Source organism: Chlorocebus sabaeus, chromosome 20 (assembly GCF_047675955.1).
Source record: "Chlorocebus sabaeus isolate Y175 chromosome 20, mChlSab1.0.hap1, whole genome shotgun sequence".
Lineage (NCBI taxonomy): Eukaryota > Metazoa > Chordata > Mammalia > Primates > Cercopithecidae > Chlorocebus > Chlorocebus sabaeus.
Window position 1 is genome coordinate 72831145 of NC_132923.1, and position 16957 is coordinate 72848101.

The following is a 16957-nucleotide window of genomic DNA, read 5'->3' on the forward strand; positions in this document are numbered from 1 at the left end:
AATGGACATAATAGTATCTACCTTGCAGCATTTTTATGGCACATTAAATGGTGCTCAGGAAGTGTCAGGTATAATAGTACTTCGCACACAGGGATTTACTAACTCCACCAGAAAGTGAGGTTCACGAGAGAGGAATTTTGTATTTTCACCTCTGTATCAGCACAGTGCCTGCCACACAGCTGGCACTCAATGAATACCTGTTGAACAAATAAGTGAATGTAACTTTTTTTGTTTGTTTGTTTTTTGAGATGGAGTCTCTCTCTGTTGCCCAAGTTGGAGTGCAGTGGCGCGGCCTCGGCTCACTGCAAGCTCCGCCTCCCGAGTTTATGTCATTCTCCTGCCTCAGCCTCCTGAGTAGCTGGGACTACAGGCACCTGCCACCACGCCCAGCTAATTCTTTTGTATTTTTAGTAGAGACGGGGTTTCACCTTGTTAGCCAAGATGGTTTTGATCTCCTGACCTTGTTATCCGCCCGCCTCAGCCTCCCAAAGTGTTGAGATTACAGGCGTGAGTCACCGTGCCTGGCCATGAATGTAACTATTGAGGATGTTGGGGTTGAAATTAGAGTCCTAGGAAGGATCTTTGGGAAGGATTCAGGTCTCTGAGTTCAGAAGACAAGTAAAGACCATGCATAGAAAAATCTTGTAGGTCAGTTTTAATTCTATACAACCACAGTCCAATGGCCAGAGTTCGTTAGGTCTGACTTTGGGCCCACAGATAATGAAATCATTTGCTGAAAATGGTCAGAAAATAAGTTATTTGCAGCAATTGGGGCAGAGGCTAGGAGGCCTCTGAGGTATGTGGGGATTTGAACTTCCTAAGCTGCTAGACCAGCTAAGGCTTGGGGCATTTTTTTTTTTTTTTTTTTTTTTTTTTTTTTACTTTTCTTAAAGCAAATAAGCATTTGACAGAATAAACCCAGACAAAGAGATACTTAAGCATGAAGCCTTGACAGAAACTTCCCTGAAGTAATATAGCTTGGAATCTAAAGAGATGATTAGTGAGCTTCTCATGACCCTACAGGAAATCTTGCTTGGTACAGGAACACAACATTTTCAAACTTTGTCTGAAAGAAGTTTCCACACACTCCACTGCCTCATAATAATGTCTGCAATGGGTTGCAGAGCTCGCTCTCTGCTGAATTCTTTACTGTCTTTCTTCTTTTGTGGGTCTTTATCCCCAAATAATCTGTTGGGACCAACTTCTGCAAGCTCAGGAGGGCTAAAGTGGAGCTGTAAGCCCTCAAACCCTCAGTAAACAGGCCAGAGGGAGTGTAGAGCTGACCTCTACCTCAGTCATTAGCTGGGCCTACCTAGGATGGATCTGATCTTATATTCCAGGATAAGTCTTTTTTTTTTTTTCATTTGTCTCCTTTGCAGCACCCATCACTGCTGGAATTCAATGGTTTTCAGTATTTCTGAGTATGTGAAAATACTTGTTTAAAGTTTTTCTCTCCCACTAAATTGTAGAGTATCCAAAGGGAAGAATGTTTCTGCCTTTTTCATTATTGTATCTTCAGCCAGTACAGGCCTTGCCCATGGTAGGCACTGAATAAACATTGGTTGAATAAATGAATCCAAGACATTTTATTACAAAGTTCAATTCAGCTTAGAGGCAATATCATATATTGGTGAAGAACATGAGTTTGAATTCTGGGTTCACTGCTTTGTGACTTAAGGCAAGTTGCTTAAATCTCTCTTAGTTTCCTGATGTTACTTTAACAAATTATCACAAATTTAGTGGCTTAAAGCAACAGAAATTTATTCTTTCACATTTCTGGAGGCTAGAAGTACAAAATCCAGCAGAGCCACACTCTTTCTGAGGGCCCTGGAGTGGAATTCATTCCTTGTCTCTTAGTTTCTGAGGGCTGCCCTGGCATTCTTGAGCTTATGGCTTCATCACTGTGATCTGTGCTTTCATTTTCACATTGCTCTCTCCTCTGTGGGTCTGTCTACAATCTCCCTCTGCCTCTGTCTTAAAAGGACACTTGTAGGCATTTAGGTTTCTGGGGATAATGCTGGATGATCTCATCTCAAGATCCTTAATTACGTGTGCGAAACCCCTTTTCCAAATAAAGAAAAATTCACAGGTTCCAGGGTTTAGGGCATGGACACATCTTTGCAGGAAGGAGGTCACTATTCAAAATATGACTTTTCTCTAAGGCTCAGTTGTTCATCTGTAAATCTGTCACAGTATCTCAGAATTATGAGGATTAAATGTGACAATCCATGTAAATCACTTAACATGGTTCTTGGCATATCATAAGCCCTCAGTAGGTGGTATCTATTAATAATTGGTATTATTTCATGAGAAAGGGAGGTGTTACTCCCGATGTCCACAAGAAAAAAGTGATGAAGTTATGCCAACACATTCAGATATTTTAAAAATATATCAACGTCACTATCAATCTAGCCTTCTCTGTACTTATTTTATGAGTTCTGGGGCTTGTGCTCAGCTGTCTCACATATGTCATTACATTCTGTACTTACAACAACCCTTGAAGGCTGGTATTCTCCCCATTTTACAGATGGGGGAAAAAATCCAGATCTTAATATTCAAGAATCTGGAGTTAGCCACAGAGCTTAAATATAAACCAAGGACTTCTCACTCCAAGTCCAGGTCTTTTCTACATTATCTCAGAAAATTGAGGACAGAAATTGACAAAGTGCCAGGCACCTATACTTGTATTAATCACTTGTCAGAATATTATGAAGAGTCAAACTACAGGGCAGGTTAGCCTAGAAGAACTCTAAAGCAGTGGTTCTCAAACTTTGTTGCATACTAGAGTCACCTGGAGACCTTTTAAACCTCTCAAATCACACGCTACACACAAGACCAATAAAATAAGAATGCAGGGAGGAGGAGAACAGACCCTGGCATTAGTAATTTTTAAAATTTCCCAGGTGATACCAATTACAGCTGAGGTTAAGAATTACTGCTCTATCAATGGTTCTCTTTAGTGGTCATCAGAGTCACCTGGAAGATGGCAAAAATGGAGGGGAATAGGGTCTAGCCTGATTCAATGAACCTGGGTTTCTCCAAGTGATTCTAACTCCCAACAAAGCTTGAGGACAGCTACTCTAAAGTACCTTTCAGCTCCCATATTCTGATTTTCAACAGTCATTCATCTCTCTCTTTATTCAAACAACTGCACTAGATGCTGGAGAGATAAGGATGCATAAAGAAGACATGACTTCTGACCTCAAGAAGTTCACAGCTTGACACGCTGTTCTTTTCTCTCTCAAAGCCCTCTCCACACTGCTTTTTCTGGTCAACCTCTGTTTGAATTGGAGACACATGAGGGCCTTGCTTGAAATGATGAAGATCTTCAATAATATTTCTTGCATGAGGAAAGAAGAAGAATGGGGAGGAGAAAGAACATACTTGCAAATAAGCATCACCTGGCATGGGGAGGAACAAGGTGTGATCACCAGTGGGAGAAGGTGGAGTCAGGAAAACCTTCTTGGAAGTTGTGAAGTCTGAGCTGGGTCTTTAACAATGACAAAAGGTTGGGGGAGGGTTTTCTCATCAGACCAAATGGTAAGGTTTGTGCAGATACTTGAAATAGGATAAGGAACAATGAACAGTTTGGTTTTAGAGCACAACAAGCAAAGGTGGAGAATGAGAAGCAGGAAACTGAGGGAGGAGCCCCATGGTAAAGCACTTTGTACGATCTCAAAGCACTTTGTATGATCTCCCTTTCCTCTCCCTTTAGCCAAGCAGACCCTTAAGTCCGAAAGTCCCAGCAAGTCTTTAGATAAGGTTAACCAAAGCTGTGGGCCCAGGGCTAGAAAAGACTTCCATGATCCCTGTGAGCAGGACACCAGTCCATGGGTTTCTGGAAGTACCTTGAGGCCAAACTCTAAAGCCATTTTTGAAGTGGGTGCAACAGGAGGAGACAGGCTTAAATCCAAACTAAAAGACACACAGGCAAGGAAAAGACAGCCTGGGAAAAAGCCAGACACACTTTCTTTGTGACTGCCTTATTATTTATGAGTCCAAAAATATGCCTTAGTCAGGAATCACTAAAAATAGTACCAAGGGAGTAAGGAATCTGAGACCCAAGATAGAAGGTAGATAAACTCTCTCCTCATTCTAAATGGTAAAAACAGCAGCTCAAACACTTCCAAGCTTGATCAGTTGCTCACCTGCCGGGGCTGGGGCAGCAGTTGCTGGGAGGATGGAGGTGGGGTTCTGTGCTGCTCACGCAGCCATCTGCGGAGCACCCCCAGGGCCTCGTTCCTCTAGACTGAATGCCCCACTAACAGCGCAGATGGGGAGATGAGGAATGATGGGAGGGCTTGGGTGCCAAGACCTGGAATAACTGGCTGGAAAGACCCCTGGATGGTGATGAAGACCCTTCTGCTCCATTGATGACTGGATGACAGAAGAGGCTGATGGCAAATCTCTCCCCTTTGAGCAGGTTTTGAAGAATCAAGATGGACCATAAAGGGTCATTTTCCCTCTATTTCCGGATAGAATCCCATATCCCTCATCTTGCCAGTGCCTTTCCCTAACATAAATAGACTTGTCAAGTAAAGTGGATTAATACCGGTCCGAGAGAGAGAGAGAGCTGCTTGGTTGAAGGGGAGCTGATTTCCATGTCGCATACTTCTATGCTGGGTGTAAGCAAAGGGAATAAGAGCTGGTTGCCAGCAAAGGGATACAGGAGACATACAGCAGGCAAGAAGCTCCCCGCATATATCCAAATCCCTGCTCTCCTATCAGGAAGGTGTTCCTGGCTGTGTGTGGTGGCTCATGCTTATAATCCCAGCACTTTGGGCGGCCAAGGGGGTAGATTGCTTGAGTCTAAAAGTTCGAGACAAGCCTGGGAAACATGGTGAGACCCCGTCTCTAAATACAAAAATTAGCTGGACATGGTGAGGTGCACCTGTGGTCCCAGCGACTTGGGAGGCTGAAGTGGGAGGATTGCTTGAAACTGAGAGATGGAGGCTGCAGTGAGCCATGATCACATCACTGGACTCCAGCCTGGGTGACAGAATGATCTTGTCTCAAAAGAAAAAAAAATCCCTATGTGTTTTTTGGCTTTTAACCCACAATATTTTTCTCCACAGATAAGACTCCAAATATTGCTTGTCTCTAATCCCATTAGTGGTCAATTTGTAATCTAGTTATAATAGTGATCAGACTATCATAAGGAATGATAATCCCTCTCACATAAAATCTTTATATATTTTAAGGCATTATATACACACACACAGACAAAATCAGTGTTTAGAAACATTTCTTTTAATAAAAAGCAGTTCCTAGAATTTTAAACCTGGAATGGATATGAGAGCATTTCTTTATGCTGCAAGGAGGGAACACAGGTTACATTTACCTAAGGTTCCAGCGATTGTTTCCTGAGAGCAGCATTATCTAATAGAAATATATTGTAAACCAAAAATGTGAGATGTGTAATTTTAAACTGTCTAGTAGCCACATGAAAAAGGATCAGGTACTACAAGTTAATTTTAATGTATTTTACTAACTCAATATATGAAAATACCATTTCAACATGTAATCAATGTAAAAATTATTAGTAAGATATTTTCTTTTTTATATTAGGGCCTTGAGATCCCGTGTGTTTTACACTGATGCTACCCCTCACTTTGGACTGGCCACATTTCACATTCTCAATAGACACAGGTGGGTAGTGGCTACTATACTGGGTCACGCAGCATTGGAGTCTCATAAAGGGTAACGCAGCCAGAACAAGGATTGATGCCTCCCTTTCAACAGGTGAAAACCCCCAGGCCCAGAGCTTAAATAGGTCATTGACCTGGTGATGGAGCTGAGCTGGAAGTAGAACCCAACTTCCTTGTTAAGTGCTCTTTCCTGAAATCATACTGCCCTCCCCTTGGGAAAAAGAAGGGAGTTGGTGGGGAGGGGGCGGTCAAGAGAACTACCAGTAGTGAGCACCTATATATGCCAGAGACTGTGATGGGATTTATACTTTATCTAATTCATATACCAGCTCTTTCAAGTCCATACCAATCATTCCTCTATTTTCCATATGAGGTTAGAGAGGCTCTAAGTGTTTTAGTAGTTGATAATGGCAAGGTGACAACCTTTAAAGAAAATGGTGCTATCAATATTAGAAAGATGTTGCTTACGACCCCAACCAGCTACCAGTTTTGAAGATGGAACACAAGGATGGATAAGTGCTCAGACACCCCAGTCCTAGGAAGACTGTTCATCAGCTTGCCACATGTCGAGAGCCAAGGCAAGATCCAGTCTATCCTTACATTACCACCTTCAACCTATAGCTCCAAATATATACAACTAGAAGCACAAGAAAATGACTCAGCCACCCCATTCTGACTAGCTAAGCATCACACTCTAAGCTATAGGCCAGTCAATACCATTTAAATAGATCATGTGCCAAGGACAAATCAAGTAATGGAGTGGGGACAAGAGGGAGCAACCACTCCTGAGCTAGAGAACCTGGTCATAGGCCCTGATGGTGAAGCTTTGAAGGAAGAGGCAGGCCAGGGGGCTGAGTCTAGGATGTATCTGTCTGTTGCGACCGAGCAAGCAGCTATCCTATCACAACATGGGCATGAAACCCACAGACATGCTAGTTGGCTAGGAAAACCACCTTAGGTAATTGATATGGTTTGACTGTGTCCCCACCCAAATCTCATCTTGAATTGTATCTCCCACAATTCCTATGTGTCGTGGGAGGAACCTGGTGGGAAGTGATTGAATTATGGGGGCAGGTGTTTCTTGCGTTGTTCTCGTGATAGTGAATGAGTCTCACGAGATCTGATGGTTTTTAAAACGGGAGTTTCTCTGCACAAGCTTTCTCTTTGCCTGCCACCATTCATGTACAACTTGATTTGTTCCTCCTTGCCTTCCGCCATGATTGTGAGGCCTTCTCAGTCATGTGGAAATGCAAGTCCATTAAACTTCTTTTTCTTCCCAGTCTCTGGTATGTCTTTATCTGTAGCATGAAAATACTAATACAGTAATAGATACATATACCTCCATCCACAGGTGAGCAAAGGGAAGCTCAGAGTCATAGTAACTTTAGAGCCCATGTTTATAAGCCCCACACTGCACACTTCCCTACTAAAGCTCCAACCTGGTAAAGAAAGCCATTTGAAAAGGCAAACCGGGACAAAATATACATATATCTATATATACACACACACACATACACACACACACACATATATATACATATATACACATATATATACACACACATATATACACACACATATATATATAGTCTGTCAGCACAGAGAACTATTTGCAGTTGGAAACAGTCCTCAGTATTTTTTTTTTAAAAAATAGTAGGTTCCCTCCCTTTCTGCTGCCTATGGGAGCAATTTCCAGCCCCTTCTCCAAAAGAAACATTTAGCTTTCTATAGAGAACCTCTGAGACCTCTTGTGACTAAGTATGGTAGAAGGGGAAAGAGGCCCTCATCACACCCACCCCAACACTGTCATGGGGAAGCTGAGGTTGAGCCCCTGTAGATCCATTTATTTTAGTCGGTATTTGGTTCTGAAGCAGTTGTTTCAGAAATTACCCCCATGAGCCATCAATAGTAGCGTTCAGCGGCTCTTCCAGGGTGGCCTTGTCTCTTTTAAATTTCATTTCCTGTTGGAAAGGATAGACAGGTAACTGGTTAATGCCAGTGACTGGACTCATTTAACAGAACACTGGGAACTGAGTGTGGCTGGGGAGCTGCAGTGGGACTGATGGGTGGAACAGAGCAGCTGGGTGAAGAGGAAGGCATTAAAGCCCACCAAGAGATGGATTGTATTTTACTGCTTTTCCATGTGAGGGAACTTGCCCCACAAGAGGAGGGGATACGAATGCACTCAGTTGTCACAATGGACATGGTCCTTGGACCTGGCCCTGAGGTCTTCGTGGGAATCCTGGCACTTCCCCTCCATCAAACCCTTTAGCCCAAATGAGCCTCAATTGCCTATCTGTTCTATTGCAAAGGGTGGTGTGAATTCAAATGATGCGTGCAACCTGCTTAGCAAGTGCCTCACACCTGGTAGGCATTTACGCACCATAACTGGGATTTGAACCCGAATAATTTAATGCCATGTTTCCTACTACATGTTACCTACTGCATGGTGTTATGCAATAGATAAGGCAAACCTTGACTTTAAAGAGGCAGCATGAAATAGATAATTTCAATACAGCAAGGTAAGGATTCTGATCAAGATAGACATAGGCTAATACGGTACCCCATAATTTGGAGCACTGTTGATGGCATGGTCAAAGGGGTTGATGGAAGGATTTGTTAATCATCTGTCTCTTCCTCCAGGAGGTCCACCAAGGAAGGAATACTGCCTGTGTTATTCAGAAGTATGTCCATTAGGGATACTGTGGAGAAATGGGGAGGGAGGGAATGTTAAAGGTGTGCTTAAGTAAAAGAGGAGTTAGCCAAGTGAAGAACAAACCCAGTCAGAGGAAGCTGCATGAACAAAGGTATAGAGGCTGGAAAGAGAATGGTATGTTCAGGGAATTGGATGCAGGTTATTGAAATAAATTGAACATTGAGTACAGGGACTGGAGGTAAGGTAAGAAGAGTCAGTAGGGGTAAGACCATGGAGAATCTTGTGTTGCCAGGCTAAGAAGTATGTCACTTGCATGAATGAACGCTCAAGTGTGGAAGGCCAGAATGGGATGATTTATCAGAATCTAAGGCATCTACCCCAACCCTAAAATATGCCTGCCTTACCAGACTGTCGAAGTACCCATGATATTTTAATATCAAGCTCAAATTAATAACCATATTAACCCAGAACAGCTATCACTTCTTACTCTCCAATGAATTTATCAGATTTGCTGGCCAGGTGAATTTTCACAACAGCTCTATGCAGTAGGTGCTTTTCTTACCTCATCTTACACATGAGAAGACCAAAGCACAGACAGGTTGAGAGGCTTGCCAAAAGTCACACAGGAAACACACAGTGGAGTCAAGATTCAAACCTAGTCAGTCACCCTGGCTCAAGTCCATTTTCTAAACCACCATATTATCTCAAATCTATCTCCCAGACCACTGTTATTCTTGACTTGAGTGTATCACTTTAAGGCCGTTTGATAAACTTCTAATTTCCATAGCTCTATTCTTCAATCATATAATTTTAATTTAGTTCTTTTGAAATATGCCTTTTTTGTCATATTATCTTGCACTTGCCCCAGGGTTTCTACTTTTCACCATGGAACGTTTTAAACATATATACTCTCTCAAATTGGTCTACTGTTTTTAGTTTCTAAGGTATGAACTTTTCCATGTGTTTTGTCTGCTGACCCTTACTAATGGTGGCTTTCTTCCCCTCTCTTATAGGCATTATAATTTTTTAAAGTAAGCTCAACATCAGCAGGAGTTTGCCATTGTTTTTTTGTGGTTTTCATTTTTAAAGTTTTGTCTTTGGTGGAAAACCCTCATGCATGAGGATGTTGAGACATTTTTAAGAGCTGGTTTTAGGTTTGCTGCTGTCAGTGTCTCCTAGTATAATCAATTCCAGGCCAAGTTTTTATGTTACCTTCTTGGTTTGTGGCTTGTGCAATACCTGAGTAGAACCCCAACCCCATTCCCACATGTAGTACAGGCTGAGGTTTTGATTTCTCATGGGTGATCCCAATGGCCCAAGGTGCTTGACAGATTCCTGTAATCACATCCTCAGCAGAATTTTCCTTATTTCATACTTAGGCCAGTCATTCTTCATTCATATCCTAATGCAGGAAGTTTGTTTCCTATGGCTCCAATTCTTATCCCCATGGGATACCGAAACTCCAGGCCCCAGGGAGTACACATAGTTTCCAAATTATCATGGACTCTTTTGCTTAATTCCTCCTCACAGATCATTGCTCTAGTATTGAACTTGTTCTTCATTTCTGGAGCCTAGGGATTTCACCTCTTTGTGCACCAGCCTGGCAATGGATAATTTTCTTCATTGTGTATTTCACTAGTATCTCTGTGATTGGAAGAAGTGTCTCTTGAAAGCTCAATCTATCAAATTGACCAGAAGGCTTTGATTACACATTTAGCGATCAGTCTTTCCAAATAGTCTCTGAGTTCATGGAGGACAGGGGCTTTTGTCTAGTTTGTCTTTATATCCTAATTTTCAGAGAGTTCCTAGACCAGAGCAGAGGAATCAATAAGGTTTTGATTAACAAATGATCTTCCTCTCTCATTCAAAATGGAAATTAAAGAATATACACTAATTACCTTCTAGAGAAAGATGATGCCAAGCATCCTCACACCTCCAGAAAGCCATCCACACTCTCTGGAAGTCTGTGTTGAACAAACAAAGGAGTTTGGGGCCTGCCTTTATCCTTCCCTTCAGCCAGCAGGTTCATACTATCGAAACACTTTTTTCTTGATGGGCAACTACTACTAATTACAGTGCTGGTCTGGTAGAAATTGCAAGTCTGGCAGGCTGGGTTCTAGACTGCTGACTCTGCTGCCTTTTGTAGCACACATTGATGCTTTTCTATTGCCATCTGATCACTAACATGCAGTGTACAATGATACAATTTTTCTGTTGGCACCATAAGGAACTTGCAGAATAAGTTCACATGAAAGCACCCAGCACAGTGCCTGGCACAGAGCAGATACTAAGTTAATGTTCAGGGTCTTTTATTTCTTCTTTTCCATTAAACACATTCTATAAATATTTGTTGAAAATCTTCTGCTTTCTAGGCATTATGGTTGGTGCCGGAGGTGGAGAGGAATAACATGTAGTGCCTGATTTAATACTTAATAGAAAAATAATGTCAGGTCAAATTTCATAATAGAAAAAAAATATTCTAAATGTCCTTTGATTTAAGGTGAAAAGACATCTCACTTCATTCCACCATCCTAAAGTGCCTAGTAAAGTATAACCAGCAAAATAACTTCACCCATTGCTGTTTTATAAAATAAACTTCTCTCTTCTCAGAGAGGAAATACAACTTACAGTGAATGTATTAGTGGGTGTATTATTTTGTTCTCATGCTGCTATAAAGAACTGCCCAAGACTGGGTAATTTATAAAGGAAAGAGGTTTAATTGACTCACAGTTCTGATTGGCTGGGGAAGCCTCAGGAAACTTACAATCATGGCAGAAGGTACCTCTCACAGGGCGGCAGGGGAGAGAATGAGTGCCCAGCGAAGGAGGAAGCTCCTTATAAAACCATCAGATCTCATGAGAACTAACTCATTATTATGAGAACAGAATAGGGGAAACCACCCTCATGATTCAATTATCTCTGCCTGATCCCTCTCGCAACACGTGGGGATTATGGAAATTACAATTCAAGATGAGATTTGGGTGGGGACACAACCAAACCATATCAGTAGGCAATAGAGAGCTGATCATAAAAGACCATTTATGACAATGATTTTTGAGCTCCTTTTACTACTGTAATCTCAGAACTTTGAATCATGCCTGAACTAAAGTAGAAACTCAGTAAGTTTGCTGAATGTATGTGCACACATATGTATGGTTATGGCTTCTCACCAGGTAAGATGTGACTCATCATTCCACACACATTTATTGAGAATTTCCTACAAATAAGAGTTTGTACTAGATTTTGTGATGGAGACCAAAACAAACAAACAAACAAAAACACAAAAAAACCCTACCTACAAGGAACTTCTAAGCTTAAGGGTGAGAGAGGTGAGGTGGCTGGGCACGGTGGCTCACGCCTGAAATTCCAGCACTTTGGGAGGCCAAGGCGGGCGGATCACGAGGTCAGGAGATCGAGACCATCCTGGCTAACATGGTGAAACCCCATCTCTACTAAAAATATAAAAAATTAGCCAGGTGCGGTGGCAAGCACCTGTAGTCCCAGCTACTCGGGAGGCTGAGGCAGGAGAATGGCGGCAACCTGGGAGGCGGAGCTTGCAGTGAGCAGAAATAGGGCCACTGCAGTCTGGCCTGGGCGAAAGAGCCATACTCCATCTCAAAAATAAAAAAGTGGGGGGGTGGGGAGGTGAGATAGGTATAGAAATCATCATAATATCATATAGAAAATGTGAAGAGAAGAACAGAGAAGGGAGTTATGGGAGTTTCAAAGAGGGAAAGGCCACTTCCAGCTGGAGGGGATTAGACAAGACCGGATAATGTAAATTTTATGCTTGGTCTTGAAGGAGAAGTAATTTGTTGCCTTGCAAAAGGGGGAGAATGGGTATTGGCAAAGAAGGAAAGTCAATCCAGGTGAAAAGATGAAAGCAGAGAGGCAGAAAAGCACAGGACATATAAGAAATCGAAACTTGGCTGGAAATGCATAAAGGGGAATAAAGATAACTAAGGCTAGAAAGGTAGATTGAGCCAGACTGCAGGGGTTTTGAATGTGTCCTGATATACCACTCCAGGATATAGGGTCTTTATAAAATACCCAGTGCTTAACATATGGTGGGGCTTAATTAATGCTAAACAACAATCTCCTAGCAGAAACCTGTTCCCCACGTGCACAAAGGAAGCTGCCATCCTTATGCACAGGCAATTACAAACATTCCAGATACTCGGTCCTGAACCCTGCAAGCACATCAAATGCTCATCATGAAAGGTCACCGAGCAAACAGCTCTGATCAATCCTGGCTTGGGCTGAATCAAATCGTCTAAATAAGATCCACTAGAGGTAGTGTCAAAAAGGTCAGAAACGACCCTATTTCACATCTTGAAGCATTTTTACCATGTGGAACACTTTAGAGGAAGAAGAGAAAGGAACGAGGGGGGAAAGAAACTCTCCAGAAATAATAGAATCCCAAGTAATTCAATGTTAAGTGATCACAAAGTAAGCTGGGGATTTATTTTGGCCCCCACCTCCTTGCAGTGATCTGAAAAACAGTTGATTTCAAAGAAGGTCATGCCAGGATTAGAAACAGAGTTTCCCACCTCTTTCCTCACCTCCCCTGTGTGCCCCCACCGTGTACCTTTGTTGAGTTCACTTGAAATGTTCCATGATGAGGTAGGCACTAATTCAGCACTGACTGACAGCTCTGTTTCTGAAAAGAAAAAGAAGGGAAGGGAGAAAGACAAGGGCAATATTAAATATAGTAACTTATGGGCTGTTCGAAGCATTACAGGAGATTTCCAAAGGACCTGCCTTTGGAGAGAGACCACGACAATCCCATAGCTTATTAGACTGGAATGGAGGTTCTAGATGCCAGTAGAGGTGCCTGCATTTTAGATGCCATCCAAATGAACAATCTATGGACCAGACTTGAAGATTTTTACTTCAAAACACTGACTTGAAAATTAAAATGTAAAATATTACATTAACCCTCTCAACATCACTTACCATCAGAGAAATGCAAATCAAAACCACAATGAGATGCCATCTCATACCAGTCAGAATGGCTATTTTTAAAAAGTCAGGCCGGGTGCAGTGGCTCATGCCTGTAAACCCAGCACTTTGAGAGGCTGAGGCAGGTGGATCACAAGGTCAGGAGTTCGAGACCAGCCTGACCAACATGGTGAAACCCCCGTCTCTACTAAAAGTACAAAAATTAGCCCTGCATGGTGGCATTTGCCTGTAATCCCAGCTACTCAGGAGGCTGAGGCAGAAGAATTGCTGGAACCCAGGAGGTGGAGGTTGCAGTGAGCTGAGAAGGTGCCACTGCAATCCAGCCTGGCTGACAGAGCAAGACTCCATCTCAAAAAACAAAAAAACAAAACAAAAGTCCAAAAGTAACAGATGCTGACAAGGATGCAGAGAAAACGGAATGCTAATACACTGTTGGGGGAATGTAAATTAGTCCCGCCACTGTGGAAAGCAGTTTGGAGATTTCTCAATGAGCTAAAAATAGAACTAACATTCAACCCAGCAATCACATTACAAGGTATATACCCAAAGGAAAATAAATTATTCTATCAAAAAGACACCTGCACTCATCTGTTCATCACAACACTATTCATAATAGCGAAGACATGGAATCAACCTAGGTGCCCATCAACAGGGGACTGGATAAAGAGAATGTGGTACATATATACCATGGAATACAATATAGCCATAAAAGTAATGAAATCATGTCCTTTGTAGCAGCATGGATGCAGATGGAGGCCATTGGCCTAAGCGAATTAACACAGAAGCATAAAACTAAATATCATGTGTCCTTGCTTATAAGTGGGAGCAAAATCTTGGGTACCATGGATATAAAGATAGGAGCAATAGGCACTGGAATTACAAAAGGATAGAGGGAGTGGGGCAAGGGTTGGAAAACTACCTATTGGGTAGTATGTTCACTATCTGGGTGACGGGATCAGTGGAAGCCCAAACCTCAAGATCATGCAATATAATCTTGTAACAAGCCTGCAATGTACCCTCCGAATCTAAAATAAAAATGAAACTTGCAAAAAAAAAAAAAAAAAAGAACAAGGGCGAAATACACCTTGCCCCTAAAATACTGCATTAACAAGAAAACAAATCTGCAGAAATGACCACACATAATCAAACATAAACTCCTTTTCTTATTGAAAGACCAGTCTTAGACTAATAAATTTAATAGCCTTCTTATGGAAGAACAACATTGCTCCTGTAATTAACTTCGCTGGTCGTGTTTGGAATTGGTAGCATTTCTGTGAATAGAGAAATTCATTTCTCTACATTGGAACTTTAGGTCAAGACAAATGAAAGCTAAGTATTTGAATATAGAGAGTCATTTGCAGTAAATAACTTAAAAGATAATTTTCAAAGCCATCATGAATTAAAGCAAACACACAAATCAATAATCTAAAGGACATAATACACTATGAAGTACTTACGGACTGTTAGAAGTACTTACGGGCTGTTAAAACTCTTAAATAATAGACTGTAATATACAAATAATATTTGTTGCTGTTCTTTTTTTTTTTTTTAATTTAAGCCATGCTATTAATATATTGTAATGGGGTTATACTAACCTTCCCTTAGGCTATGTCCACACACACACACACACACACACACACACACACACACACAAAAACGCACACAGAACATTATTAGAGAACATTAGGACTGGACAGGACCTTGGAGGACCCAGGGTCATTAGATATAAGGCATACAAGTTGTCAGTCCCTCCCGCTTCAATCCAGTGTAGGCATCTTTAATCAATCATGGCTCTGTTCGCCTGTTAAGCCTGGGATCTGTCATAGAGTGCTTTAAGCACAGTGCTCTAGGTAGCCACTAAAAATGGATCTGAGACAGAATGCAGGATGAACTTTATTAAGTGGAAGAATTGCAATTCAAACCCAGGTCTCTTTGACTCTAGCACTCCACACCTTCTGGCAGCCCATGCTGACAAGTACTCAAGCCTGTGAAACCCGGCTTTTTTTTTCACCTTACCTCTAGCCTCACCTTTTCACAGAGATAAGCACATTTTTTGTATTTCCATATTTACTGATGGTGATTGTCTGCCAAATGGCCACATGTCATCGTCACCGACTAAGCTTGAATAAGAACAGGATGTTGACCCACTGAGACCTTGCAAAGGTGTACTTCTGGTTTATCTCCCTGCCACAGCAGAGACAAAAGGATTGTTTGGTTTGTGCAGACCTCCTTGGCTTACCTCTTTCCCAGTCCTAGAAGCAGGTGGGAAAGAAGTAGACGAACCACACATACCCTCCCCACCTACAACGGCCCTGGTTTCCTCCAACGTCCTGAGCCAAAAATAGCATAGACTCTTTTAAGGAGACCAGAAGTCACATAGGCAGTATGGCAGAGATCTTAATTCCAAAATATGAAAACAAAAAGAAATTTTTACCCAAGTAGGAGAAATGCTTAATACAAAGCCACAATGGAAAGCAGTGCTTCTGTTATCAACCCCTTGTTTGGGGAATGGGTATTTTGTGCAGGTGATTTCCCCAGGAAGAGCTAATTGTCCACATTTCAGGGCCTTCCACATATGACGCCAACCCCAATGCTGCTGCCACCCACTTTGGCTCTTTCAATAATGACAGCCCTTGTTTGCAGTATTATGGACTGCTGTGGTTTACCTATGAAAAGGCTCATCAAACACTCCAACACCCAGACTTCAGGGAGCTTGGGAATAGAAGGTTGGCAGCCAAGGCGGTATTTCAGGGAAGGAAGCATAGGTTGGAAAGTGGTGGGATTAAGAGGAACCTTGACAGCATTTACATGCAATATTTTCATAGCTTCATCTTACTGCTGCTCACGGTGAAACTGCCAGAAATATAGGTTTCATTTTACAGTGTTAATTTTATAGACAGTTAGCTATATGTCACTTGGTTTTTCCAAGCTGAGTTGAATTGCTGATTGAATATAATTTGGGACCGATGACAAATGAATAGATTCTTGGCACCGCTAACAGTGAAATTGTTCCCCACGTGTCCCTGGACACTAATTACCACTCAGTTCTTGGGCTGTAGCAAAGATAATTTCAGTTCACAAGATCATGAAGTGATTGTACTGATTCTGGGGAATTTTGTTCTCTGCCTCAAGATCCATTCCTTTAGATAACCACGTGTTCAGCTTCTCAGATAAAATGATAATAAAAACAGATAAAATATTTTAAAATATGAATAACTTCCCTGAAAAATATTATCTTCCAAGGCCATATTTTTTAAAAATAAAGGCTGATTATTTTATATAGAAAGTTGAATATTCACAATCTCCCCTCACAAAGTGATGTTTAATAAGCTTTTTTCTTCACTGAAAGGAAAACTGAAGTTTGAGAAAAATCAAGCACATGTCAGCTTGAACTCCATCAATTCCATGGCCACCAGTGGCTTCAGAGAGACATGGCCACAAGTTTTGGCCCTGTAGGAACCTCACTGACGGATTCCTATTCGCCTCACCATTGGCAAAAGCATGATACATTTCCAAGCATATTTACCACCAGCCTGGCAGCCTCTCTTCACCAAAAGCATTATGGTAATAGCAAATGTGTATGTGCCATTTAGAAGACAGTAGAATATTTAATGGAAATATACACCTAGATCTTAATACTACTGTCTGACACTTATTAATTTTGTGATCATGAGAAAGTTACTGAACATCA

General features: G+C 41.6%; 1 protein-coding gene across 1 annotated transcript in view; it reads right to left on the reverse strand.

Annotated features, from left to right (window-relative positions):
* ROR1 (receptor tyrosine kinase like orphan receptor 1) overlaps window positions 1-16957 on the reverse strand; it is a 410647-nt gene that overhangs the window by 159924 nt on the left and 233766 nt on the right. Inside the window, exon 2 of the mRNA XM_007978459.3 lies at window positions 12893-12964. Within this exon, the coding sequence (XP_007976650.1) occupies window positions 12893-12964 (72 nt within the window). The remainder of the gene's footprint in view (window positions 1-12892; window positions 12965-16957) is intronic.